This window comes from Tauraco erythrolophus, chromosome 9 (genome assembly GCF_009769465.1).
Source record: "Tauraco erythrolophus isolate bTauEry1 chromosome 9, bTauEry1.pri, whole genome shotgun sequence".
Lineage (NCBI taxonomy): Eukaryota > Metazoa > Chordata > Aves > Musophagiformes > Musophagidae > Tauraco > Tauraco erythrolophus.
Window position 1 is genome coordinate 241,518 of NC_141473.1, and position 27,663 is coordinate 269,180.

Here is a 27,663-nt window from a genome sequence, read left to right on the forward strand (position 1 = left end):
GCTGGTATTAAAAAGCATGATACAGTAGCTGGAAATACACAAAGACCTAATTTTCTGCCAAGACCTGTGAATAATGACTCCTGAGATGTTGTATCTAACAAGTGCTACGAGTTAAGTGCTCTCACTGATCATTGAATGTCGTTTACAATCAGCTGAAAAGAGAAGGTAACAAACCCTAAACAAGCACACTGATTTTTGAAAAGCATAACGAAATCCACAACTATAAAGATAGTGAAGAAGAACAAAAAAACAGGGAAATGTTACAACACATCATCATTTCATTATGGCATTTTACAGTTAGAAAATCCCTCAAGAAGTCAATATTTCTCTTACTACTTATATTGAAATGCTATCTCCATGTAACAAAAAACTGGAAACAAGAAGGCCTGACACCTTCAGAATTTTAGGTCCTAAATAAAAAGATACGGAGAATCTTGAGGTTTTTTAGTAACAGACAATTTGCATTTTTTCATACTCTAAATGGTGCATTTTATGAGAAAGCACATAAAAAATGCCTTTTGTTTTGCTTTTCTCACTTACTAATCTTTTGTTTATTATTTTCCCTAAATCCTGGGCAGCAAGTTGTCCCTGTCCTTCCTGTAAAGACTCACAGGAGGTTAGCTTCCCTACATTTATGGATAGGGGACATTTTTATCAATGTATTAAGGCAATTTAGCAGTTCTTCCCCGGAGAACCAAGCATGCTGCTGTCTTGTCATCCATGTCCCAAGGGGAGTCCTGTGCCCGCACCTGAACAAGCCCCTGGGCCCCTCGCCCCGTAGGACGGCGAGCACATCCCCAGGGCAGCGTCACGCCTCTCCGGCTCCGGGGCCGCGCGAGCACGGGAAAGCCAAATTCATCCTGGGAGTGGGCAGTGCCCAGGCTTGCCGTGCCTAGCCTGACGGATGGCTTCTTGAGCACAAGGAAGATGACTTCACAGCTCGTGCTGCGTTCTCGGCGGCCAAGCGCGAGGCACCAGCTCGTTGGGCTGCTGGCAGCCCGCACCCAACTGCCGAGCTCAGACACCGGCTGCTTCTCCAAACCGGAACCAGTAAACAGCACAGAATCGTGATGTGATGTTATGCAGATCTTATGGGGCTTTACGAGAAGGTATTGTAACTTTTACAATGCAGTATGAAAATTTTGGACAATGACTTGCTCATAAGAAGGTTCCTCCACAGGGCAAAGTATACTGACTTCCTTTAAAAAAATTCTTACCAGTATAAAGATATATGTCTGCATGACTGTCATGGCTTCATTTCAAATCAAGGAGAAGGGACAGAGAAATTAACTGTAAAAGATGCAGGTGTATTAATCTAAAACAATTAAAACACAGAAATGTACAAAAACATCCTCTTCATTCAGATTATTACAACAGAAGAATTTCTTTCACGATTTTAAATGAAAACTGAGAATATGCAAGAATCAGATTTGATTATTTTCTCAGTCTGTACTCTTAAGTACATAAGGGTTCACTACCTGCGGTTCTTGATGAAAACCCTGGTCAGAGCTCGCTTAACTCCAGGCTTTCCTCTTGGAGAAAGGCATTCTCTCTCATGCATTCATCCTAATGCCTGGTGCCATGAAAGGAGACTGTTTTCTTACTTACTATTTTAATTAGGACTTTGCTCATTTCTATGCTCATTTTAGCCTGGAGAAGAGGAGGCTGCGGGGAGACCTGATTACAGCCTACAAATACTTGAGAAGGGATGGTGGGGAGGTAGGGGAAGGGCTCTTTACATTAGTGATGGGTGACAGAACAAGAGGAAATGGGTACAAGCTTAGTCAGGGGAGATTCAGGTTGGATGTTAGGAAGTATTTCTTCTCTGAAAGGGTTGTCAGCCACTGGAATAGGCTGCCCAGGGAGGTGGTTGAGTCCCCATCCCTGGATGTGTTTAAGAATAGGGTGGATGATCTACTTAGGGATATGGTTTAATGGGGATTAGGGATGGTTGGACTCGATGATCTCTAAGGTCTTTTCCAACCTAGAAATCTATGAAATCTATGAAATCTATGAAATCTATGCTACGAAAAAAAAGTGGTTTTCTTTCAAAACAAAGCCCTCTGACGAAGAAAGGGGAGTTGGTTGTCCAACACTGGACATGTCAGGTCCCCATGGGAGGTCAGGACTAGGATCTCATGCTGCATTTGGCGTTACGCCGGGAAGCAAGGTAAAACATGGCTCAGTGACACTGCAGCACGTTTCTACCTGCCCATATTTATACCTGAGGTATCTGGATCACTGTGTAATGCCACTCCAGGAGCAGCGTGAAAACAAACCAAGAAAAGTACTCAGGGTGAAATTTTGACCCCACTGAAGTTAACCACAAAATTACCACCAACTCCAAAGGAGTAAAGCTTTCGACCCCAGGCAGCTATGGTAGTGTATCAGAAAGATCTCATTATAAAGTCCAGAGAATAAACAGTTTATGCTGATAAAAAATGAATTTAAAAGTAACTCAGCTGGCTGTAACTCAAAGGGATGTGACCTTTTCCATTTATCTCAAGAGTACACTGAATCTCAAGCATCCTTTTTGAGCGAAAAATTTACAAGTAAGACAGGAATGCAACTGTGCTATTGATTTGTAGAGCTCTGTGTGCAAATCAGGCAATTAACTGTATGCACAAATGATAAAGCAAATGAAAGAAAGAGAAAACTGTCCTAACTGATCTTTCATTTTTTGAGAGATGTGAAATGGAGCACTAAATGTATCCAGGATCACTTTAACCGAGATACTCTGTCTTCAACTGACGGCCAGCATCCCGTGATGTAGGCCCGTAACACCACGGATCAAGAACAGAAGTGAAGAGCAATTCAGAGGCTGAATCAATGCACGATAATTAAAATATCATGTACAAAACAAATTCTGAAATACTACTTTAAGGCTATCATTGTGATTTCTTACAACTTCCTTCTAAACTCAAATGCTCACTAATTAAGCCCATAAGCCTGACACAGAAAGTGATCAGGGCTTTCTCTCTCTCCAGTGAAGAAGGCTTTGCTCGACGCATTTGCAGAACAAATGGATGCACCACAGGCTTTCCAGCTCAGAATACCAAGAAGCTTAAAGAAGTAGTTTCTAAATACATCGGACTGATCATGTCCTCCTTTGGCTAAAAATACAAAATCTAGTATGACCGGATATATGACATACATATTAAGCTTGTATTTACAAATAGTGTATAGAAGTAGCTAAGTCATGATAAGCTACAGATTTTTTCTTTTTTCAGAAGAGAAGAAAAAATGTGGGAAAAATGGAGGAAAAGCTACTAGGAAGTGAAACCAAGACATTTAGACCATATTTTTCATTTCTTCCTTGCATGAGTAAAAAGGTTCTAAGTTAAAATGTCCTCCATTAAACTACTGCTTTTTGCCTATTCAAAATACATGCTTTTGCAGTTAATAGCACATTGTGGTTATTATTTCAGTACAAAGAAAAATAAATACAAAGCAAAAGCAGCGTGGGCAGCAGGGCGAGGGAGGGGATTCTGCCCCTCTGCTCTGCTCTCCTGAGACCCCCCTGCAGTGCTGCCTTCAGCTCTGGGGTCCCCAGCACAAGAAGGACATGGAGCTGCTGGAGCGGGTCCAGAGGAGGCGACGAAGATGATCCAAGGGCTGGAGCACCTCTGCTATGGAGACAGGCTGGGAGAGTTGGGGCTGTTCAGCCTGGAGAAGAGAAGGCTCCGGGGAGACCTTCCAGCACCTTCCAGTACCTAAAGGGGCTACAAGAAAGCTGGAGAGGGGCTTTTGACAAAGGTATGTAGTGACAGGACACGGGGCAATGGCTTTAAACTGAAAGAGAGGAGATTTAGATTAGATCTAAGGAAGAAATTCTTCCCTGTGAGGGTGGTGAGGCACTGGACCAGGTTGCCCAGAGAAGCTGTGGCTGCCCCATCCCTGGAAGTGTTCAAGGCCAGGTTGGATGGGGCTTTGAGCAACCTGGTGTAGTGGAGGGTGTCCCTGCTCATGGCAGGGGGGTTGGAACTGGATGGTCTTTAGGGTCCCTTCCAACCCAAACCATTCTATGATTCCTTGAATTCATGTTATTTTTTTTCCAGGAAAATCAATGTGCTTAGTTTCATGAACGGAAACCGGACACAGTAACTCACGTCTGTGAACACAGTCCTGCCGTACTTCACTGTGGCAAGACTTCTTACTAAGTTTGGCAGCTGTGCTAGGACTACAGAAAGGAAAGCAAGATTCCCTTGCCATATGACCCAGAACATGAGAAGGGATGGGTGAAAAAAAGCACCCTAATGTAAAGCCAATTTGCTCTGTATATGCAGGAGTTTAGCTTCTTAGTTTTATATCTTGTATTTTTAGCAATACTCTCATATTGAATTCTCATATTTTATCAATATTCTCTGCTTAAGTTAAAAGAAATTTTGTGTTACATAAACTCAGTGTTAGTGTCTCTTCCATGCCACAAAGGAAGTGCCAGCTTTCAATATATAAAAAATTATTACTATTTATTATTATTACTGTTAGTTAAAAGAAGGAAACAAAGCACATAGCAGACAAAGCTGTCTGTTTATCCCCTTCCCTGCTCCCCTTCGATGGAGGTGAGAACAGCAGCCACAGGGCTGGTTCTCTGCAGGCCTTTGGAGGTCGAGGAAGGGTTTTGCCATGTTATGCTGTACCCCGCTTCCCACTTCCCAGACCGTTCACAAAGTCCCGAAGCTGGGAACTGAGTGGGAAGAGAGACAAATAGGTGAAGCTGGAAATGACCCTTTATGGCTGTTTCCCAAGATTTGGACAGGGTCCCTGCTCAGAACTGTCTGCTTCCACCTTGGCAGTGTGGAACTTTTTTTGTCAAGCATCTGAGTGAGTTAAAGAGCTGTGGTCTGTAGACAACTGCTGAGTTCAGCGTCCCTTAGCGCTGCTGTGCAGCAGCAATCAGCCCGGCACCAGCACGCTGTGCAGTGGTTTGGGGCAGGAAGGGAAGAATACCACCAAATCCAACTAAAGTAACAGTGCGTTTGGGGAGGTGGAACCCAATTACTGGGACTTTGGCCAGAATATCTGTCTAGACGTCTATGCTCTTGCAAAAACCTTATGGGATCTTTGATGGCAAGAAGTGGTCAGGATCTTGGTTTTTCATCTTATTTGAAGGACAACAGAAGCAAGAGTAATGTGACTGCTGGCTGCTGCCCCAGGCAGGATTCATCAGCAGCTCTGGAGACCGGGGCACCAGCTCCTGCAGAGCCATCCCAAAACGCCCACGGCGGGCGTCAGGCCCGCAGTGACAGTATGGTGGCCCCTTGTTCTGGGGGAGCGAGGGAACCAAACGCAGGACCTGAGTCTGTCACATCCTGTAAGGCAGATCAAGGACAGCTGGGACTCAGCTGCCTCGACTTCAACTTTGCAAGCCAGAACTGTAGTGCAGGAAATTTTTCGTCTCTGATATTGGTGGTGTGTACAGAACAAAACAAGGACACAAACTAGATTTGGCCTCAGTTTTGCAAAGAAACAAAAACAAGTAATAAAATTGAGAAAGGAGGAGCTGGCGGTGGATAAGTTGCCGCAGGAAGTCGGTGTGTCTGCCCTCCTTGGCTACAGTGCACTGGCCTCAGAGAGCTGCTCCTGTAGTTTCCCAGCCCAGTCTGCAAGCATGTGGGCAGGGGAGGGGAGAGGAGATGATACTTAGCTCGTATTATAGGACATTTCTTTTGTTTCACTCAATACATTGATTAGACAAAATTAAAATCTGTGTTTCATCCACAGAGATTTCTGGGATGGAACATTTTCACCTACTCTCACTTTTTTTTCACTGAAGGTTCATCTCCGGTGTATCAGTTTATTTAATATTTTTGTTCAAGACAATAGACTCATACAGTAGGTACAGTAGCTTAAAATGTTAATGGTATTGAAACACATCATTTGGATGTTAATGCTCAGTGTCAAAGGATTCAGATACTGAGGCAGCAGAGAGTACAAATACAGTTGAATAATATTTAATTTACCTCCTCTTGCTCCTGCTCATATGGTCCTCCCCATCCGTCCCTCCGACGCTCGCTGCTGGTTTTACAGCAACATCAGCAGTTCTCAGTCACAGCTCTCACAAGCCCTTCTACTTACTCCTAGTTTAACTTTTAATTCTTTTGTTAAACATCTTCCATTTTTCTCCAAGGCTTCTTTATGTCATTATACAGTCTTGCATCTGACATCTGACAGCAGCAGCCTATCCCTATCTCTGTGCATCAGTGCTAGGAAGGGACACAGGAAATCTTTTTCCCAGTTACCAGGCGGCTCCTGTAGAGTTTTAGTTCCAGCTTTTGTTCCACCTCTATTTCATTCATGGAGGTTTCCCACTGCTACTTGCTCCAATGAGACGTAAAGGAGAGGAAGGCTCATTTACCACCTGCCCATGACCTCACAGGGCACAGCCCTTGGTAGCTGCAAGGAAAATCCTGGGTTGCACCCAGTCAAGCTGTAACTCACAAGAAACTTAACCGCTAAAATAGTGGCAGAAATCTCTAGTGAGAATTGGACATATTTGTGAAAAGAAATTTTTCAAGGGTTTAGATCTTGGCCAGATATTCACATTGTTTCATGGACAGATCAAAAGTACAACTTAGATACAAAAACTCCTCATGCCAAATTTCTCATCTTTGCTCAAGAGCAGAATGATGCCAAACCATATTGACAGAGAGGTTTGAAGAATCTGGAAGCCATTCATGCAACAACGTATTTTTGCCAAACTTTGTTCTGGCTGAAAGCACTAATGTTGGTGAAATCAAGTAGGAGAGTATTTCTGGTAAAATTTCACATCTATTTCCCCTCATCTCCTTTTACCCTGACCAGGTACACAACTATGAAATATACTCAGAGATGTACACACTGCTGGTCTTCTGTTATCATACTCAATCAATAAGAACAATTTAGAGCAGCAGTAACCTCTCCACGCATACTTCCATTGTCCCAAGAGATCAATATAATCAGTATCGCAGCTGGCTGGTGAGAAATAATGAGATTACGATAACAAAAAGACAAGCTTTCCAAATTTTTTCTTAGTGTATGCCAAACATCATACTTTTCTATCTGTCCATACAGGACAAAATAGGAGTATTTGATTCTATCGTATCTATTAAAAAAAAAAGGTATATAAAAGTATGTTTTTATCTGTGATTTCTTGTAACGTAACTTTAACTTTCTTTCTGAATGCAGTATTTCTTTCCCTTAAAAGCAACTGTGAGATTTGACTTCTTCATTCTTGGAAAAGGGCCATACATGTTTAACACTGTACCAAATTTTCCATAGATTTCTCCTGAACAGGACTGTCATTTGCAAAAATCCTGGTTTCGTTTGGTAGCAATACTTGTCTATTCATGGCTAAAATTCACCTGAGGGAGACAGCTAATGAAAATCATGCATATGTATTAAAAAAGCCACATTATTCTAGTAGTCTTAGCAGTTATGTAACATTCACTGACACTGAAAAAGCAGAAGCTATGTTGCTGTCCTCTTTGCTGATACTCCTCTTGGAGCCCACCTGAGCAATGGCTTTAGGCTCTGCACCCCCACTTCGGGTCCATTCCCAGTGCGTGCCATTGCTATAGCCAGTCTTCAACAGCTCGGGGCAAAGACTGCCTTTATGGTTGCAATCAAGTATTTTAACAGGTTACCTGGGTCCGGTGCTTAAAAGTAGCTACACATCTCTTAGCTCACAATCACATCAGGTCTATTTTAAGAGCAGCTATGAAAGACAGGATCGGCTCCATCTAAGTGATGAGCTACAGAGCGCTATCGGCACGCGGACTGCACCGTCCCTGTTTATGGAGTGATGGGGGCATGGGGGGAGACTAACCGTTTATGAAAGGAACAAAGATTACCATTTCCACAATATGTATGAGAACACTCATGTCCTACATACAGTGCTAGTAACAATTATGTTTTAGCTAGCTAGTTAAATAAATGGATTAATAGGAATCTTACCTGGGAGGAAATGAGATGTCCAGTTCATACAATCTGTCTTTAAAGACTGACAGCTCTCTGTCAAATTCTAAAAGCTATAAAAGACAGAAATAAATGTATTCACTCTTTAATGTTGAATTGAAGCAATCTGAAAATACTACATTATATAAAAGGAAATAAACAGAGACTTTGATTATACAGCTTCAGGTACATCCCTCACATAATAGTTTTGAACACACAGTGCAAAACACTCACTACTATTTTGATACATAAAGAGTTCATTGAGAAAAGTGTTCAAAATGTTCCCTTTCATCTCAGTGAAACACATAACACTGGCTGTTCACAGCAGTGACCTATATGTAACACTATTTCAAGATGGCTAAATTTTTAAAATTTTATTAGCAATCTTTCCAAAGACAAACCAGTACAGCAAACTGATATGCTAATCAGCCCACAAAAATGCCAGCAGAAGTATTATATTACTTTATATTATCTTTAGCTCAGATAAGAAGGTACAATAAACACAAGGATGTGCATATCACTCTTCCTAAGCAAAGACAGGCAGTGTTTTTGCACACCTATTTTGGGTGGTACATGCCAGATAGCAGAGGAAGGGATACGTGACAATAGGTAAAATGTGTTCCCAGGCAGCAGCCAAGACACAGCACTAGAAGCAGATATTTAACAGAGATGTTCGCAAGTCTCGATTTAATGTCCTGTGTAAATATGCGTCCTTGCCAAATTTGTTTTCGGCCAGACCTCTACAGAGCACATAAATATCCGCAGTCTTTTGTTCAAAACCACAAACCTGCTCCTGGCAAGTCAATGATCATCATCCACATTAAAGCAGCAACTATTCTGATGGACATAAACAGCCTTCCTGCAGAACCACGGCCGGTGTTAGGCCTGATGTCGGGGTGAATTAGCGAGGTAAAAGACAAAAAGCTCATAATCTGCACCGTTACTGGCCGTCGCGCCAAGTACTTTGACAAGCGTGTCCTCCCAGCAGCACCCGTCCGACGGTGGCATGTTTGCCCACTGTTCATTAATCATGTCCCATCTCACAGCTGTGCTGATACCATTGTATGAATGGCAGAGGTTCCCAAAGAAATTAGATTGTGTCCCTCTCTGCCCTCTGCCACCTCATAAATCATTCCTGAAATGTGCAATTAGCAGCTACTTGTACACATTAATTATCTGTGTGAAAACCAGCTACCTGAGCCACCTGCACTGCTGATTAGCCACCTCTCCAAGGCCCACCTGCCCTTCTGCAGCCTCTAGTTGCCGTGTCGCTCCACGTATGAACTTTTACACGAGGATGCAAAATAACGGGCAGCTTTCCCTATTTCAGTGCACCTGACACCAAACTCTGTGATGGTATGCTGGAAAAGAGTTTGCACCACAAACAACTGCAGGTAATTTGTACGTGTTTTGACATCTGATCAAAAGCCCCGAGTATCCAAGATGTTTGGATAAATATTTATAAGCATCTGTGTGGAAACTCACGGCATGTAGCTAATAATATGCTCAATTCTAAAAAAGTTGAGATGATTCAGCCACTATTCTTACTGAAGTAATCTCAATGTACTTCAGGAAAAAATGCTTCCTCATGCATGTTTCCACACTGTGATCCTACATTTAAGTATGTGCAGCCACAACACATACATACAGACTGGCTACGAAAACAAATGTTACCCACCATCCCTCTCCTGCTCTAAGTGTCTCCACCTTAAAGATGTTTATTATCTGCCCAACGTCAATCTAGCATAGGAAAAAAAATTACCATCCCCAGTTCAAACTTGTATGTGAAATACATATCTATTACCACAGTGCAAACACATATTTCCTACTGTTGCCAAATACACAGATCAGAGCAGGGAAATGGAAGCATCAGGAAAAAGAGGGCTATTTCTGAAGTGTGAAAACTGCAAGAACTGAATAAAAGAACAATGTTCCACAGAACACAATGGTATAAATTACTCATGGGCATTCCAAGGGCTGGCACTGTTAAATAGATGCATTGTCCTCTCACACCAATTCACACTTTCAAAATTTTCTACATTCAGATTGCGCTGGCTATGATGGTATGTGCAAACGAAACGAGGGCCGGGGCTTGGAGGACTAGGGGATGCTCATTGTTATCCAAAGCAGTTTCTGATGTGTTTATTTGCTGCAGTTGCTTGTTTGGTTGTGCCTGTGCCATGCAGGCGAGCTGCTGACACTGGTGACAGAGAGGACAGATAAGAGGAACAAGACTGTACTGTGTGCTGTGCTCTGTCAGCTCCCCAAGTTTTCCCAGGTAGAGGGACATCTTTACCCTGAAATGGCAAAGCCAAAAACTCACGATGACCCAGCTGGACATCAAAACTCAACCAGGTGCCTAGAAGGACAATGCTAGGGATTTAGGGAATGCAATGCAAGCATTTAGGGAATGCTCATTGTAGAAAATTCATCCTCACGTGTAAAACAGTTAAATATTTTCACTGCATTATTTACACAAACTTTTATTTCATAGAGTCATAGAATGGCACAGGCTGGAAGGGACCTTAGAGATCATCTAATCCAACCTCCCTGTCATGGGCAGGGACGCCTCTCAACTAGATCAGGCTACTCAAGGCTCTGTCCAATCTGGCCTTGAACACCTCCAGAGAGGGGGCATCCACAACTTCTCTGGGCAATTTATTCCAAAGTCTTACCACCCTCGTACTGAAGAATTTCTTCCTAAGATCTAATCTAAATCTGCTCTCCTTCAACTTAAACCCATTTCCCCTTGTCCTATCAGTGGACACTCTTATAAAAAAGTCCCTCCCCAGCCTTCCTGTAGGTTCCCTTCAGGTACTGGAAGGCAGCTGTTAGGTGCCTCTGAAGTCTTCTCTTTTCAAGGCTGAACAATCCCAGCTCCCACAACCTGTCCCCGTAGCAGAGGTGCTCCAGCCCCTGGATCATCTTTGTGGCCCTCCTCTGAACATGCTCCAACAAATCTATGTCTCTCTTATGGTGGGGACACCAGAACTGGACGCAGTATTCAAGGTGGGGTCTCACAAGAGCAGAGTAAAGGGGGAGAATCACCTCTCTTGACCTGTTGACCACGCTTCTCTTGATACATCCCAGGATGCGGTTGGCCTTCTGGGCCGCATGAGCACACTGCCGGCTCATGTTGAGCTTCTCATCTATAAACACCCCCAAATCCTTCTCTTCAGGGCTACTCTCAACCCACTCTGTGCCAGTTTGTATTTGTGCCTAGGATTGGCCCGACCCAGGTGAAGGACCTTACATTTTGACTTGTTGAAGCTCTTGGAGTTTGCACCAGCCCAATTCTCAAGCCTATCAAGGTCCCTCTGGATGGCATCTCTTCCCTCAAGTGAGTCCACGGCACCACACAGCTTGGTGTTGTCACCAAACTTACTGAGGGTGCACTCAATGCCGTCATCCATGTCGCTGACAAAGATGTTTCGTGCTAGATTTAAAATAATGATTTAATTTTAACAAATTTTTTATTCTTTCCTAGATATTAAGTGACAATGTTACAGTATCTGTAACCTTCTGTTCCAACGTGCCCACAAACTGCGCAAACAGACACCTCCACGTTCTTACGAAAGGCAATGACGAGTTACTCGTGCTCAGGACCCGCAGCATGAACCCACCTCACAGCTTTTGGGTTCTCATTTAAGCCTGTCATCTCGAAAGGCAAGACGCCCGGTGAAAACCAAGGCGGTCTCTAGGTCTTGTGACAAAAAGTTATAAACGTCACTTTCCCTCAACACAACTTAGTAAGAAACGGAATGGGGCCTGACACAGGCATCATTTAATTGCATTTGCTTTATGACAGGTGCGTGGATGCCTGGAGCTTCTTGGCTCTACAGAAAACTAATGAAAATTAATTTGGGCCAGATGATACCAAGGAGCAGTCTGAATCTCACAGGGTAATGTCTTACTTTTAAGCATATAACATTGTATTTAAAAAAACCCCATCCTGAACATACTCTGTTCATGGCAATTTTCAGCACAAACTGAACGGACAGTATGTCTGTCACTCTAAATGCCTTAAAAATGACAGAGAAATTAAGTTCAAAGCCTAAAAATCAATATACTGTTCCATTTATTTTACTCATTATAAGATCATCCTTAAGAACCAAATCTTTAAGGTGTTACACGACGTGCTGGGGTAATTTGAGCAATTACACAGAGATTTTAAAATGCTGTGACTGGAAGTTAATTCCAGAACTATATGTCACAGGCAGTTGAGAAGACTGTTTTTTTCCCCAACTCAATTTCACCGGTGTATTTACATGTAAATGGTAGCAAGGATGATGCAGGCCTAGGTTTTATCTGCTGTAACCATTGAGTTGCTGATATTATGTCCAAGTATTTGCTCTACAATGTCCAGTGATCAGCCCAACATGAACAGTTGATTAACATCTTCCAAATGAAAATACCATCCATACATAGGAGTAATGTATCTATAGTTAGCCAATACCCCATGAGACACAGAGCTAATCCACTGGAATAGGCTGCCAGGGAGGTGGCTGAGTCCCCATCCCTGGATGTGTTTAAGAAAAGGGTGGATGATCTACTTAGCGATATGGTTTAATGGGAGATTAGGGACGGTTGGACTGGATGATCTCTAAGGTCTTTTCCAACCTAGAAATCTATGAAATCTATGAAATCTATGAAATCTGCTTCGGGAATACAGCCATAAATACTTCTCTGCATGGAATTAAAGAACGACTGCATTTGCAATAGAGGATATTCCCTATTTAATTTGAGTAGAACTAAAAGCATTTAGGGTTGTTGCCTGTATCAGCTGCAGTGCCCATCGCCTCCTACGGGAATTACTGAAACTTGCTTTTCCAGGCAACTGTGTGGTCTGTAAAAGCTGCTGAAGAGAGTTTTGTGTCTTCCTCCCTTTTCCTGGTCAGCACTGTGACGCACAGGGGCGTTTCCGTAGAAGGGTGAAGGAGGAGGCAACGCACACACCGTCTGCAGGCACTGTCTGCAGGACCCCTGTGCCAGTCAGGAACAGAAAATCGAGCAGGGCTGGCTGGCTGGGCTCAGGACTGTGCAGCCCTTCCGACGGGGGCTCCGGTGAGCTCCCCTGCCCCAGGGCTGGAGTAGGGGCTGCAGTTCACTGTCCCTGTAGCTCATGGGACCGTCTGTGGCTAAGCAGTGTGTGCTTTGGCCAAAGATAACAACTACCCGTTGTCATTATGTGGCTTGACAGTAATCAAAGGATTATAACAGAGTTTAGCCAGCTGCAGAAATCAAGGTAATTTTGCTTGCTTCAGTTCAAAGCGATGAGGCACTCTTAAAAGGTCAGTGTCCATTGGTATGCTGCAATGGGCCACCTTGGCTCAAATCACACACGTATGAACCTTTTAGAACAGGGCAACTTAATTCTGTCATTGGAGTAGAACAACGGCAATTACTCATCAAGACCTACAGACCAAAGTCAGAGCACTGGTAGATCAGAAGGTGATATTAGCAGCATTTATCAAATCCATCTGCAGGGCCCACCAGAGAATTCACAGCTGTGAAAGGGAAATGAAGTTTCAGACCCAAAAGAGGAGATGAGCATACAGAAATGACCTTCGAGAATTAAAATATGTGGACACTGGTCACTGTAACCTCCTTTGCCAGTCTTGTATAGCACATAATTTTTTTTCGAGAGACTTTAGAAATACCGTAATATTATCCAGCTTTCCAGTCAAAGAAAAATATTCAGAAAAAGTGATTCAGCAGTCTACTGATTTCAGATAAAGGCCTGTGGAAACGCTGATCCCTCCCACTTGTCCATGAAAATGTCATACACAACTCTGCTCTGGCCTTATTTTAAAGCGACTGTTCTCTGTATTTAAGACTTTGTAAAATGATCCATTACTATGTATTTTAAATCTTATTTTCTTTCTCTCATAAGGTCACTTACACTGCTTTTGTATATTACTGTATTTCTGCATACGTCTGAGAAATTGTCTATACATCCTGAACAGCAGTGTTGTCAGATCATAAACTCCTACATAAATGTGGACACATGGCACACAGGGAAACTCTTCTTAGCATTAGAAGAGCTGGGCACAAGCAGTATAAGACTGTAAGCACTGAAGGCTCCCTGTGCCTGTACTAACTCAGAAAATCTTTGATTTCAGTAGAAGCTTCCCCAGGAAAACGCTGTTTTGTTCTTGTTTTGACAATATGCTTCTCTCTCCCAGGAGACATTCCAATGATTTAAAGCACATGAAAATTTTCTAATAAATATTCCAATTTTTTCAGAAAACTGCTCTGGAAAATGCATTTAAAAATAGTATTTCTATTACGGAAATACTTAGATTGCTTAAAATGTCTAGAAAGAACCACGCTTTCCCTTGATGTCTATTGATCACTAGAGTAATTACTGGAGACTGCTATTGGCTCTGTCTCATTAGAGCTCCCTTTCCTGTCCCCTTGCCTGGTTTCTCACATTCTCACATTTCTCAGTTTCCTCATTCCCCCGAGCCTGGTTTGCGCTGGCGGGGCTGGGGCAGGGCTGGAGAAGGCTCAGCGGCACAGCCCGAGCACTGAGGACCACGAGGCACAGGGTTCCCTCCCAGAGCAGAACCACCACCGCGGCACCAGGCGCAGCCGAGCGGTGCCCGCTGCCCAGGGCAGCAACATGTTCAGCTGATGGCAGGGCAGGGCGAGTGCCCAGTGTGCTGCAGAGGAAGGAGCTGGAGACTCTGGGCTTTCAGCTGGCACCAGGGTCTAACACAAAGGCTTCTTGGAGTTCCGTGCTGCAGTATTTCCCACTCCAAAAGACACTTAGTGCCTTACGGTGTCTGTTGGTCTGGGAATACACACACACCTGAACGCTGATTTGGGTAAAACAGGGCTTTCAAACTTTTCCAGTTATGTACCTCTCACATTTTTCCAGTTGAGGCTGTAGCCCTTTTAGACATTTCACATGTTTGGATTTTGTGTATAATCTTGTTTTTCCTAAATGCTATGCGGATCCTTTCAGTTCAAGTCCGTGAACTTCAGGGTGAAACTACTAGCATGGATAAGCTGGAAGTTAAAGACCCTGCTGGCTGTCACTGCTCTGGTCTGCAACATGCAGCAGAGTATCCAGACCTTATCCTGAGATATTTTTGACGCTTGGAAAAAAAAGTAATATCAGAATTCCGTGGTACTACTCAGGTAATCAGTTCTCAATAAGGAGACTAAACTTAAGTATATGTAAAGAATAAACTAGTTAGTTAAGAAGTGGAAAGCACTGAATCAGGTCGAGTATGGGCTCTCCCTCAGGCAGCCCCAGTCACCCACATTGACATTCCGCGGACGACAAAAGCACCATCCACATCCCACGGGCTCCTTGCCGATACGCTGCTCTGCAGAAGCAAATCGTGTCCCGTCCCTCCGCTCCACCGTGCCCGACAAAGAGCCCGCAGCATCTGAAACGCAGCGCGACGGCTCACGGCTTTCCCACGCAGAGACTACAGCTCCCATCGCCCTGTGCTCCAGCCTGACTTCTCCAGCGAGTGCTACGTGCTCCTTAGGACACCAGTACAACGGGAAAGCAAGGAGGACCTCTTGGCAAGTGCCAGTTCTCAGTGACTTTACCAGCCGGTCACAGTCTGAACGCATGCCTCCTATTTTCTAACGGTAAAACGTGGATTTTGCCATTCGCTCTCCTGGGATTCCTGTGCTTGCATTGATTTAAAAAATTTGACTCTGCAAACTGCATTCTGCCTCTTTCAAAACTTTACAGGAATAGACACTTCATCATTATCGTAATTGATTCATTAACTGTGCACGACAGCTTGTAATATAGCTCATTCAAAATGGCAAGAACGACTGAGTGGATGCTAACTTTAAAACCAAAAGATTTCACTTTGAAATATCCTGCTTGCAAATGTGACAGATTCAGGGGATTATTTCATTAAACTTTACAGGTCCGTTACTGTGAAACATAACATGAATTTTTACCAGTAGAAAGTTAAAACCAGCATGCATTGTCCTGTCAAATTTTCAGTCTGTGAGCTGCAATTTGACAAAACCATTAAGATATGTAGAATACAGTTTTAGTATGACTTGTAGAGTGATAAAAAAAGGAACTTTCTTGAAGAAAGACTATGATCCATGTTTCTCTGTTGGGCAAAACTCCCGCTGTGGGCTGAAACTTGCCCTGAGCGAGGCCCGTGAGGCAGGCTGGGCTGACATGAGGTTTTTTGGGAACGGGCAGGACCCCAGAGGCACTAACGCCAGGCGTCCCACTGCAAACACCGAGGGTGTTTGGAGAGCTCCGGCTGTCCACTTTGCCTCCCCTGCATACCATCAGGCATCTGGAAAGGCCATCTAAAATTTCCTGACACCTAAAATTTGAGGTGCCTCTTTCCCAGAGGGGATTCAAATTCATCCCCCTCCTTCTCTGGAGCTGCCGGGTGCCCACAGGCACTGAAGTGAGGCCAGCACACCTCCTGCCAAGCCCCGGCTTGGGCACGCAGATGCCTGCAAGCAGCAGGGCACTGAGAGATGCTGCAGGCTGCTCTTGGGATCAGAGATCTGGATTCCAGCCTTTGCTTCCTACACTGTTTTTCTTTCAACACCTATGTATTGTAAAATACACGAATGGTCCTAAGACCAGTGACCAGAACTCCTGTCTCTGCATCCTTGCGGCTGAGTACCCAACTCTCATCTCTAGCTGTACTATTTGTATGAAAGCATCCTTAGGTATCATGTCTCATGTCAAACTTACTATTTGCTAGTCTATACGTGTGCGTGCACACCTCTGTGCACACAGGCATCGAACTGTGACGCTATGAGCGGTACCTGGAGAATGTGAAAGGATTGGGCTACTGCAGAGAGTGGGTGAAAAAAAACAAGGGACCTTTCTGTCTTTGTTTGGATTGCCACAGACTTCAGACAAGATGTGGAAGCCGAGGTACGGTGCTTTTGTACATGCACGAATATTAACTCTAAGGGATGATGGTGAGACCCATAAACTCTTGAGGACTGGAATACAGGTGCAAACATTGCCTCTCTGGATATCCTCTTGCTAGGTGGGTTAAGAAGGGTGCTCCTAGGCCAAAGCATGGTAGCAGGTCATACTGACTACAGGCTGGATTATAGAGTGCAAATATAGATGCTGGACCTCCTCTTTGGGCTATACTTAACCAAAGACCAATGGCTAGAAAAATAAACACAGCACAGTACACCTGGATTAGCCTTAGAACTTAACAATAGTTGTGTAGAACCAGACAGAAGGACAAAAGGTCATGAAACAATATTTGTAACTTTGTGATATGGGCAAGTTCTACACCAGAAGAATTAACTTCTTTGGAAGACGCAGCTGGCACTAAATAGCTAAGCCCACACATCCAGACTGACTTCTGCTTGCGATCTGGCTTTACATTTATGTTTGCTAGTGAGAACAATTTAGTGATAATATTTCCTCTCTCTGTCATTACTCACCTTGCAGTTTATCCAATGGCATATCAACTAACTTAAGCAAACGCAATTCCAAGCACAATACTGGTTTTCAGTGAAGGAATAGAGCATGTAGCCATTTTCCTACTAGTACTTAATGAAAATCAGGCATCTCAGATCATCACCTTACATAAGAGAGGCAGTTTCAGGACGCATAGGATTTCCTTATGACCAGTCCTAGGTAACAATGGTCCTAAGCAATCAATTTCCTTCCTCTATCCTAATTTGCCCTTATACATCATATTCAAGATTTTATCTGGACAGGGGCTGGTTGGCTCAGTGGATAAACCTCTGCCTTTTCACCTCTGGGATCATGGTTCAAGTCAAACCCTGATGAAATGCACTTGATCGTCCTAATCTAGTTCTTAGTGGACAGTATTCCCATTATCTTTAAAAGGGTCAGAGCCAAGGCCATTGGGAAGAGTGCATTGTGCTATATCTTGTCTGTTGATTAATACATTTTCAGTGATGCCAGATCCTTAACCTTCATAAGCACACGTACTCTCACAAAAAGCGTAATAAAGGCCCCTCATGGACTAAACCTTTCTTCTCAATTTGCATATCATTTCAGGATTTCCTGGGAATGTTAAAAAAAACCCAAATAAATTACTCATCATTTAAAAGCATGTTTGCCTAAACTGTTTGTAATAACACCTCTAAGTTAATTAGTATGATAACAGATCACTTTAAATCATTACTTGGCATAGGGAGAATAAGACCTTTATAACTCAATCCATTTTTACAGCACATTGTAATTTCCTTCTCATACCGTATCAGTTGAAGCTAAACAGACAAACAGAATAAAGGGAATCAACCCTTGAAGCCCGATTTCACTGTTCAAAACACAGAAATTGAATAAGAATGTGCCCTCCATAGAAGCTTAGTTTCTTCTCTGCAGCAACTGGACTGCTGAAGGACCACTGATAGCAACGTGAAGCTCTCTGCTTATTTTTTTCCATTATAATAGTGGATTATCCAGGAGCTAATGCGCTGCTGGCACCCTCGGTCTAAGCTCTTCAGCCTCCGAGCAGCAGAAGCCCGACGAGCAGCTGGGATCAGGCTGCCACGGCACACGTCTCTGCGACAGTGGGGCCGGCGCGGCCCACGGGCAGTGGAGGACCACAGGGAGCAGGCACAGCTCTATAATCAGTCACTAGTTTCCATGAACATCAATGGACAAAAGAGATTTTAGCAGGAATAACATCAGATTCAGGTCTCAAGACAATTAATTCACTGATTTCTTTTATCACACAGTTGTGGTCAAAATCTTAAGGATAGTAAGGAAAATAAGGGGTTGACTCGTGACAGCCAAGGCAGCTTCGCTAAGGGCAAATCGTGCCTGACAAATTCTGTGATGGGGTTACAGCTTTGGTGGATAAGGGAAGAGCAACTGACATCATCTACCTGGACTTGTCCAAAGCATTTGAGGCTGCCCCGCACAAGGCCCTTGTCTTTAAATTGGAGAGACATGGATTTGACGGATAAGGAATCGGCTGGATGGTCACACTCAAAGAGTTGCGGTCAACGGCTCGATGCCCAAGTGGAGGCCAGTGACGAGTGGTGTTCCTCAGGGGTCAGTACTGGGGCCGGTGCTATTTAACATCTTTGTTGGTGACATGGACAGTGGGATCGAGTGCACCCTCAGCAAGTTTGCTGACGACACCAAGCTGTGTGGTGTGGTGAACACTCTGGAAGGAAGGGATGCCATCCAGAGGGACCTTGACAGGCTGGAGAGGTGGGCCTGTGAGAACCTCATGAAGTTCAACAAGGCCAAGTCCAACGTCCTGCACGTGGGTCGGGGCAATCCCAAGCACAAGTACAGGCTGGGCAGAGAATGGATTGAGAGCAGCACGGAGGAAAAGGATTTGGGAGTGCTGGTGGATGAGAAGCTCAACATGAGCCAGCACCGTGCGCTGGCAGCCCAGAAAGCCAACCATGTCCTGGGCTGCATCCAGAGCAGCGTGGGCAGCAGGTCAAGGGAGGGGATTCTGCCCCTCTATTCTGCAACCGTGAGGCCCCACCTGGAATACTGCATTCAGCTCTGGAATCCCCAACATAAGAAGGACATGGAGCTGCTGGAGCGGGTCCAGAGGAGGCCACAGAGATGATCTGAGGGCTGGAGCACCTCTGCTATGAAGACAGGTTGAGAGAGTTGGGGCTGTTCAGCCTGGAGAAGAGAAGGCTCCGGGGAGACCTTCCAGCAGCCTTCCAGTACCTAAAGGGGCTACAAGAAAGCTGGAGAGGGGCTTTGGACAAGGGCATGTAATGATAGGACAAGGGGCAATGGATTTGAAATGAAAGAGGGGAGATTAGATATTAGGAAGAAATTCTTCCCTGTGAGGGTGGTGAGGCACTGGACCAGGTTGCCCAGAGAAGCTGAGGCTGCCCCATCCCTGGAAGTGTTCAAGGCCAGGCTGGATGGGGCTTCGAGCAACCTGGTATAGTGGAAGGTGTCCCCACCCATGGCAAGGGGAAATAGATGATCTTGAAGGTCCTTTCCAACCCAAACCATTCTATGATTCTATGAGTACATTAATTTCTATCTGGATTGATTCTTTAATATGGTTCATACCAAAGATAGGGATGTATGCATCTCATGTCCAATTGTGGTTAAAGATTATAAAATGATTCCTAATGATTAAATCTTTCCTCTGTAGCCATTAACACTTTTTACATTACTATATATTTATTAAACTGATTACTGAAGAAATAGCATTTAGCTTGTGGTTCTTTTGTACAAATCAATACCATGATTGCAATTTTTTCTTTAAGTAAAATTATCCCTGGCTTGCTTTTTTTTTGTTTTGAAATTAACAGGGAACTCCTAAACACAAGGTATTTTGAAACAAACACTTCCAGCCCGATTTATCATAAATGATTAAGGAATTTGAAAAAAAAATACAGTAAAAGTGTAGATTTTTTCCAAGAACTCCCTGCATACTGCTACTCTCCTGAAAGCACTGGCACGCTAATTTTTATCACTTGTGAGCTGGCCAATTCAAAGCGACGACCAAGTTTTGTGCCAGTCACGTACTGGAGAGCCAGCGTAAGGTCAGGAGTGGACGGCACCGCAGACCCACTTGGGAAGACTACGGATAAGGCCCGGGCATTCCCTGAGTCCTCCCTTGCGGGAGGGCTCCTCGGGGCCTTCGGGTGGGTGAGGAGCAGGAGCACAAAGGAGGGTGGCTGGGATACGGTCGCGGCTCCCAGCCGGGTGCAAGCAACCAGTTCGGATGAGAGAAGCCTCCTTTGTTCTTCGCCCACTGTTCACGGGCAAGCCTCTGGAGCAGAAGGGCACGACGGTGCCGTACAGCACAGCTTGGCTGTATCCGACTGTCAAGGTCAGAGGTGTTAAGCTTTCTCTAATTCAAAAGCAACAACTTCAACCAGAATCTGCCTGACACTAAGGTAAAACTCTACATGGTGTTTCTCCTCTTGTCCCACTTTTCTCATCGCTGCTCTGCAACACCCTTCCCTGCAGCACCCGGACACGGCAGTTCTGCTGTAGTTACCTGAGTTACGCCCTGGGCCGCCGGAATGTCCTGTAACTGATGTACGATTCAGAACACATGAGGACAGTTTTGCATTATTGCTACAGCTATTTTCAAACAGGTTTTGTTTTTTTCTATCACTACACAGCTGAATAAATCTGGGTGTTCCTTTCCGAAATAAAATGATACTGAGTGGTCACTGCACTTCGAGGTAATAAATATAGGTGATCACTAAGCTAACTTTGGAATAAGCTACAGATAAATCCGGATAAGCTACACATTAGTCTGGAAAAATTAGACCTGACATATTACTGTATGCATTTCAGACCGAATTTCTGTTGAACAGATAATTTGTATCTGTATCAGATTTTTCATTAAAAATACTCATTTTTATAAATACATCTTAAGATTCTTTTTGTTGATTACAATGTAAAAAAGAAGAAATAACTGTGTATGGACAATGATAAAGTAGCCTGTTGATAATAAATATTTGTCAGGTCTTGTCACATCTGTATACATTCCAATGTTACCGAAGAGACACCACGCTGATAAAAAAAAATACCCTCAGAAAAATCAATGGATTTGAGCTAAAGCAGTTGCTAAACACACAGGAAACATCTTTATCCAACAGCCATGGTGCTGTGAAAATTCCCAAGCCTTGCATTGGTACAGCTAAGGAAAATTTAATCTTCCCAAATACTCATCAGGGCACTCCATCCTGCAGACCTGACAGCCCCACTTATAATTAATTATACAATTTCGATGGGAATATCGACTAAACAAAGCTATAAATCATAGAAAAAGTCAATAGGCATGGACACATTCAATCATGTCCCGACCAATGATTACTACTCTTAAAATACAATAATTATTTTCAGGAGCCAGCTTGAATTAAATTTCTGTCAGGCTGGTACAAGACCGGCGGTTGATGAAGGATGCGATGGATTTTTTGGGTTGAATTCACCACAGAGACATTTATCCTTTTAGATAGGTAGTTTGTTTTTAGTGATCATGGTGCTGCGTGTTTAACTAGACCATGAAGATTAGATTATCTCCAATGGCTCATTATATCGTTTATCTTTTCCTTCCATGTTTGATCTGGAAGATTTCCCGCTTCTTGATGCACGAATGCAATGACTGCTGATTTTGAAATGGAATGTGCTTAAGCATGATTCTGCCTATGCCTTTGCACACCATGGCCATGTATGTAAAGCCAACCAGCAGTCATTCGAAATACCACTGGGAAGTGGCAAACGGCAGGAACAAGAATAGCTTTTCCCAGCTTCAGAAATGTACCGGGGAAATAAAAAAAAAGACAAACATTTGATTGTTTTAAAAAAAGCAAAAAAAAATTGCAATAGTAATACATGTAGAGGAAAATCTGACAGGAATGGGATCAGTATGGAAACAGGAACTGGGATTAGTGTTATTAGTTTGAATTAAATGTCCCCAAAACCGAAAGAAATCAGTGAAAGAAACGTTACGTATTTCCCAAGAATGTACCCACCTGGTAATTTTTAAAGAAACAAACTCCAAACCAACTTATCTCACAGTAACTGTGTTTTTAAGATATGTTGCCTAGACAGATACTTCTCACGGCGAGCATACACGCCACACGTGAAAAGAGGTGCTGCGAGAAGGGACAGCAGTCCCAATGAGCACGATGGACGTCAACAGATGCTGAAAGGAGAAACACATCTTCACATCCCTCGTAAGCCTGACTCATCAAACTCTTCTGACCTCAAGAAATGAGTGAGATCTAAAATTCTTACATGGAATTAACCTTCTAGGTGTAAGCCAAAACCAGAGAGCTGTCCTCCTTGCCCTGGATCCTTGCAGACAGCCCTCCAAACAACCCGGTTCTCTATGAACAGCAAGAAGATAAGCCGTAGGTAGGAGAGAAGAAGAGAGAGGGGGGAGAGTCATGGATTCTGAACACATCCCATCCCTACACAACGAGCAGCAACACACTGTGTGAGCAGGCGCGCTGCGAAACTGGTACAGAGTGTGGCAAAACCAAAAGGTGGGGACTAGGGCAAACACGAAGGGGTTCTCAAAAAATCTGAGATATAGAAGATGAATCCTTTGTCTTCTTTCATTTCCGTATGAGGAAGGAAGGCGAAATGCAGTCACCCTGAGGAAAGGACTGAGGAAAGAAGGGGAACCTTGGCTAGCTCGTCAGCCTGCACAGACGACTTTGATGCACACAGTTCCTGCAGAGCACACCGAGCTTTCTGAAGGTTTTCTTGGTCTAGTGCAGCCTGCCCTATTTGTACCGCCCAGAACACTCAACGCATGAATGCCGCTAGTTCACGCACGTGTAGGCAGGCCCAGATCTGACACAAGCCAGTGTAGCTCACCTGATGTCAGTGAAGTTGGGCCAATTTCCACCAGGAGAGGGTTTGGCCAATGACATCCACAATAAGGCTCCTGCGCGCAATCTGCACATTGCTGATTTTTATCTCTGCATAACCGTTTGGGTTGGGTTTTTTTTTGTTTTATGCTTAATGTTTTTCCTTTAGATACATAAATCCTAGGAACCTTAGATGAAAGTGAGAAATCTGCAAGCAGTGATAGAGATTTTCCAAAATAAAGTGGCTACGTTTTGAAATAAAATAATCTTAAAGAAGATATAAAGCCATTTTCTACAAAAAAATTTTAGTTCCCATTTTACAAATGAGAACACTCATGTTCCCTGTCTGCCTTCTCCTCTTAGGAAGCTCTATATAATTGCCCAAAGAGTGCCAGCCTGCAGCAGGGTTTGATCGTTCTATTCTATTTATTATTCTTTGTACACTCAGAAGACCCAGATATTTTCAGAGCAGCTTTGCATTAAGAGTTTTTCCTAAGTTACTATAGTGAACAATGAAAAGCTAGTAAAGAAACAAGATGCTTGAAGACATGCAGACCAGGGGACAGAGAAGAAAAGTAAATTGTCACATATATTTAATTTACAATTTTGTCTATGAAAAAGAAGGTAAGCACATGTCAAAGTTAGGAAGCTGTACACAAAATAACTAGCTATGTGAGAAGGAAATTTGGAGCAGTTATTGTGTTAGATGAACTATCTCCTCATTCTGTAGACAGGAAAGTTGATAAGGATAAAGGGCTGGTAGAAAAACACAATTTGCATGAGTTTCCAAGTTATTTCTTCAACAGTGTTTAGCAATGAACTTACCGCAGTGCCATTGTTATCTCTAAATACATCTTGATTAAAATAGTCAAAGAGCTTCTTTTCTAACTGTAGCATAACCTAAAAAAAATAGAAGAGAAAGGTCAGCAAAGCTCTTGGACTCAGTTCCCTAATACACAGCTGCTGGAAGTAACCCCTTCAGAGACATGCAGCCCTTTAAAACCACACGACGTTTCTACATGTCCAAAGCTCCCTGTTGGCTTGCCCATTTGGCTGACTGGCAATCACTTAAAAAGATCCAATTAACTGAGCATTAGGTGTGACAATCCATATCCCTCCCCTCCCCTCCCTTTAAATTATCAGTTTGAAACAACTATATTCATGCTTTGTAGAAAGAAAGTGAACATTCAACAAGGTTTCTGTTTACACGGGGGCTACAGAGGGCATTAAGTTGTTTACCTTTCGGTCGTTATCGGATTCACGAAATATTAGCTTGACTACTTCGTTTGTGTCAGCTGCCCGGACAGTCTGCATTGTAGCCTTCGCACATAGTGTCTAACAAAAAACACAAAAGGAGAAAGGGAAACTAGTTTATACTCAACATAAGGCCACGTTTCACTGAACTTGATCAACCCATGCATTTTCAACGCCCACCTGAAAGTATGATTTGCTGTGGGTCAAAACACACAGCACTGCTAAGAGAAGCTGCTTCCACTTATGAGGGATTTAAAAGAATAAGCTGAATTACTGAAAACAGGCAATATTAAGAAAGTATCAATCAGGTAAGGCAAATATTCATTAAATTTACTACCGTGCACACAGGTTCTTTCACAGGTCTGACACTGATTCACACAGCGCTTGTAAACATCCTCAAAAGCCACTTCCTACAGCTAATGACTCCACAGCCCTATTGGTTTCTGCACTGCATTCCTAAAAGCTGATAACTACATTGGCACCACAGCTCGGCCCGTTAACTCTCGTTTGCAAAAACTTCTGCCTTTTAAATTAACATTCCAATTACAATTCAAAAGTCCGAGCAAGACTCACACAATCTGACAGTAAGTTTCACAGTCTACTCGGGATAGCAAATTCCCAAGCACCATCCTTTTACACGAAAGACAACCTCGTCTCTAGAGGACTGGGTGTCTAAAATACATTACCAATCAACACTTTATCAGGCACAGAGGTATGAATTTCCCAGGAAGTGTCTGGCCTCGGTTCATTGGCCGTTCGCCTGGTTGGGGCCCAGTTTCAAAGACAATCGAAGCTGGCTTGGAGAATGCAACAGAAAAGGTTGTTCCGAGGGTTTGCTCTGTTGCATTGTAACAGGTGAAAATCTGGAGCTTGTAGCAAAGCAGTTAGGCATACATTTAGCTTTGAAAGACAATTTAGATTCACTGAACCTCTACTTTTAATGAAGCTTTAAGTATGTTAAGTGCTTTGAAATGCAGAAATAGACTGGATCTTAACTGTGGGGTAGGCAGGCTTCACCAAGTGCTCCATAGTTAGCCAGCTGGGGCAAAGCTACTGGATGGTGCGTAATGCTACCTCAGTCCATCTCTCTGGGTTGCTGGAAGCCACAAGGCAGAAGACAGAAAGTGGAAATGGGAAAACCTTGGTATTTCTTGAAGGCAGAGAGCAAAGGGCCAAGATGTGCACCCACACCTGGGAGGCAGTCCAGCCCCTGCTACGGCCGAGCCACAGGCTGCTGACAGGGCCTATGCACAGCCCTGGGTAAGGATATTAGCAAAGAGTGTTCTTCTGAATAAAAGCTTATTTTGCTAGAGGTTCTTAACAAAAGTGTGCTAAGGAAAATAACCCAATCAAGGAGAGGGAAAGGTGACTTCCCTGCTCTGCCTGCTCTACTCCTTTTCATAATGGCCAGACAACAGATTTTCATTTTGCATAATATTCACTTAGAAAATAAATGTATTCTGTGGTAATAGGGTAATAGAATTTCCTACTACATGCTTCTTTCTTTCACAAATAGAAATACTTATACGGAGATTCATTGTTAGAAGTCCAGCATCTATCGGATGCGATGCCAGGAAACAGCAGCTTACTTCTCAGTTTCCCATTCTGAGTTTCTTCTGAAGGAGATTCCAAACATGTATTTAAACAAAAATCCATCTGCTTTCAAGTATTTTAGATCTCAGCTGAGGTTATCAGTGCTAGAGTGGAAACAATCTGTCAATGGACATTTTTTCCTCCATTTGATAGAAAGACATTAAAAAATGATCCTTGATAAAGGCCTCTGTGTGTTGCCATAGTACAAACAAAACGTGCCAAGCTATGCAATTTCATTTTTAAAGGATAACGTGAGTGTGATTCGGTAAAAATAAAATACAAATCTGATGTTTTTCTTCAAGTCTGTGAACTGAACAGGTGCCGATTCCCCAGCTTACTGAATAAATGATGGCCTTTCCTGACAGATTTTCCATGATTGTTCCCCACCTGTCCCCTGCCAAAAGCAGTGTCATGTCCATCGATTACAAGCATCTAACTCTGGGTTTTTTTCCTAAAAACCGTGGCGCAAGCGTGCACCAACACAGCCGCACATCTCTGCGAAACCCCCGTTTCCCTGGCGGGACCAGTCGCACGGCCAGAGCCGTGGGCTGCCCGTGGGCACCGCGCCTCTGCCGGCGGCGCGCCGCGGGGCGGGCAGCGGCTGCGCGGCCCCGTGTGCCCGGGCGGGGGGCACGCCGGGCGGGGGGGCCCGCGCGTTTGGCACCGCTGACTTCACGCACAGACCTACTGCCTTTCCCCTGGCACCCCGCCCCGCCGGACCCCCCTTCCCCGCGGGATCCCCCCTTCCCCGCGGGACCCCCCCTCCCCGCCGGACCCCCCCTTCCCCGCGGGATCCCCCCTTCCCCGCGGGACCCCCCCGCCCCGCCGGACCCCCCCTTCCCCGCGGGACCCCCCCTCCCCGCCGGACCCCCCCTTCCCCGCGGGATCCCCCCTTCCCCGCGGGAACCCCCCGCCCCGCCGGACCCCCCCCTTCCCCGCGGGACCCCCCCCCGCCCGCGCGGACGCCCCGCCCCGCCCCGCTCCGCCATCTGTGTCGGTGCGGGCCGGGGGCGCGGGCCCCCCCGCCGGTGCCCGCCATTGGCATGCAGAGCACGGAGCCGCTAATCGGGCCAAGCCCCAGAACAGAGCGCTCGGGGCTCCGGTGTCACCAGTCAGTCTGGCCGCCTTCAAACAGCGCGCCGGATTAGAACAAGCACCCGAACAAGCCCGAGCGGAAAACGCGCCGCTCTCCAAAGCCGGTTTCTAAAGCCCCAACAAATCGCTCCATCTTTCACTCATTTAAACCTTCCAAATGAGGGTCAATACGGTCCCCGAGCATCCAAATGCTAATGCGCTTAAGTGCGCTTAAGCAGCTTTCCAGAGTGAATGGGCCAAAGAAGGGCTCGCAAAGACACGGCAGAGTTACTGTCACTGTCAAAAAGTCATTGTAGCCACCCCCGGAGTGGCTGCAATTCAAGAAATTCATGATTTCTGTCTCTTAAAGGCATCTGCTTGAGAATATTTTTTTCCTGAGCTGCTTTATCTCACAACTTCAGGCCGCTCTAACAGAAAAACCCACCATGGACTCTTGAGAACCCGTACGGAGAAAGGACTCACATACCTTATTGCTTTCAAATTTCCCAGGCACAAAAAGTTACCTTA

General features: G+C 44.4%; 1 protein-coding gene across 1 annotated transcript in view; it reads right to left on the reverse strand.

The window, feature by feature from the left end:
- Positions 1–27,663, reverse strand: part of INPP5A (inositol polyphosphate-5-phosphatase A) — a 253,129-nt gene that overhangs the window by 18,104 nt on the left and 207,362 nt on the right. The window contains 3 exon segments of the mRNA XM_086616504.1: positions 7,936–8,009; positions 24,040–24,114; positions 24,454–24,549. Of these exon segments, the coding sequence (XP_086472630.1) occupies positions 7,936–8,009; positions 24,040–24,114; positions 24,454–24,549 (245 nt within the window).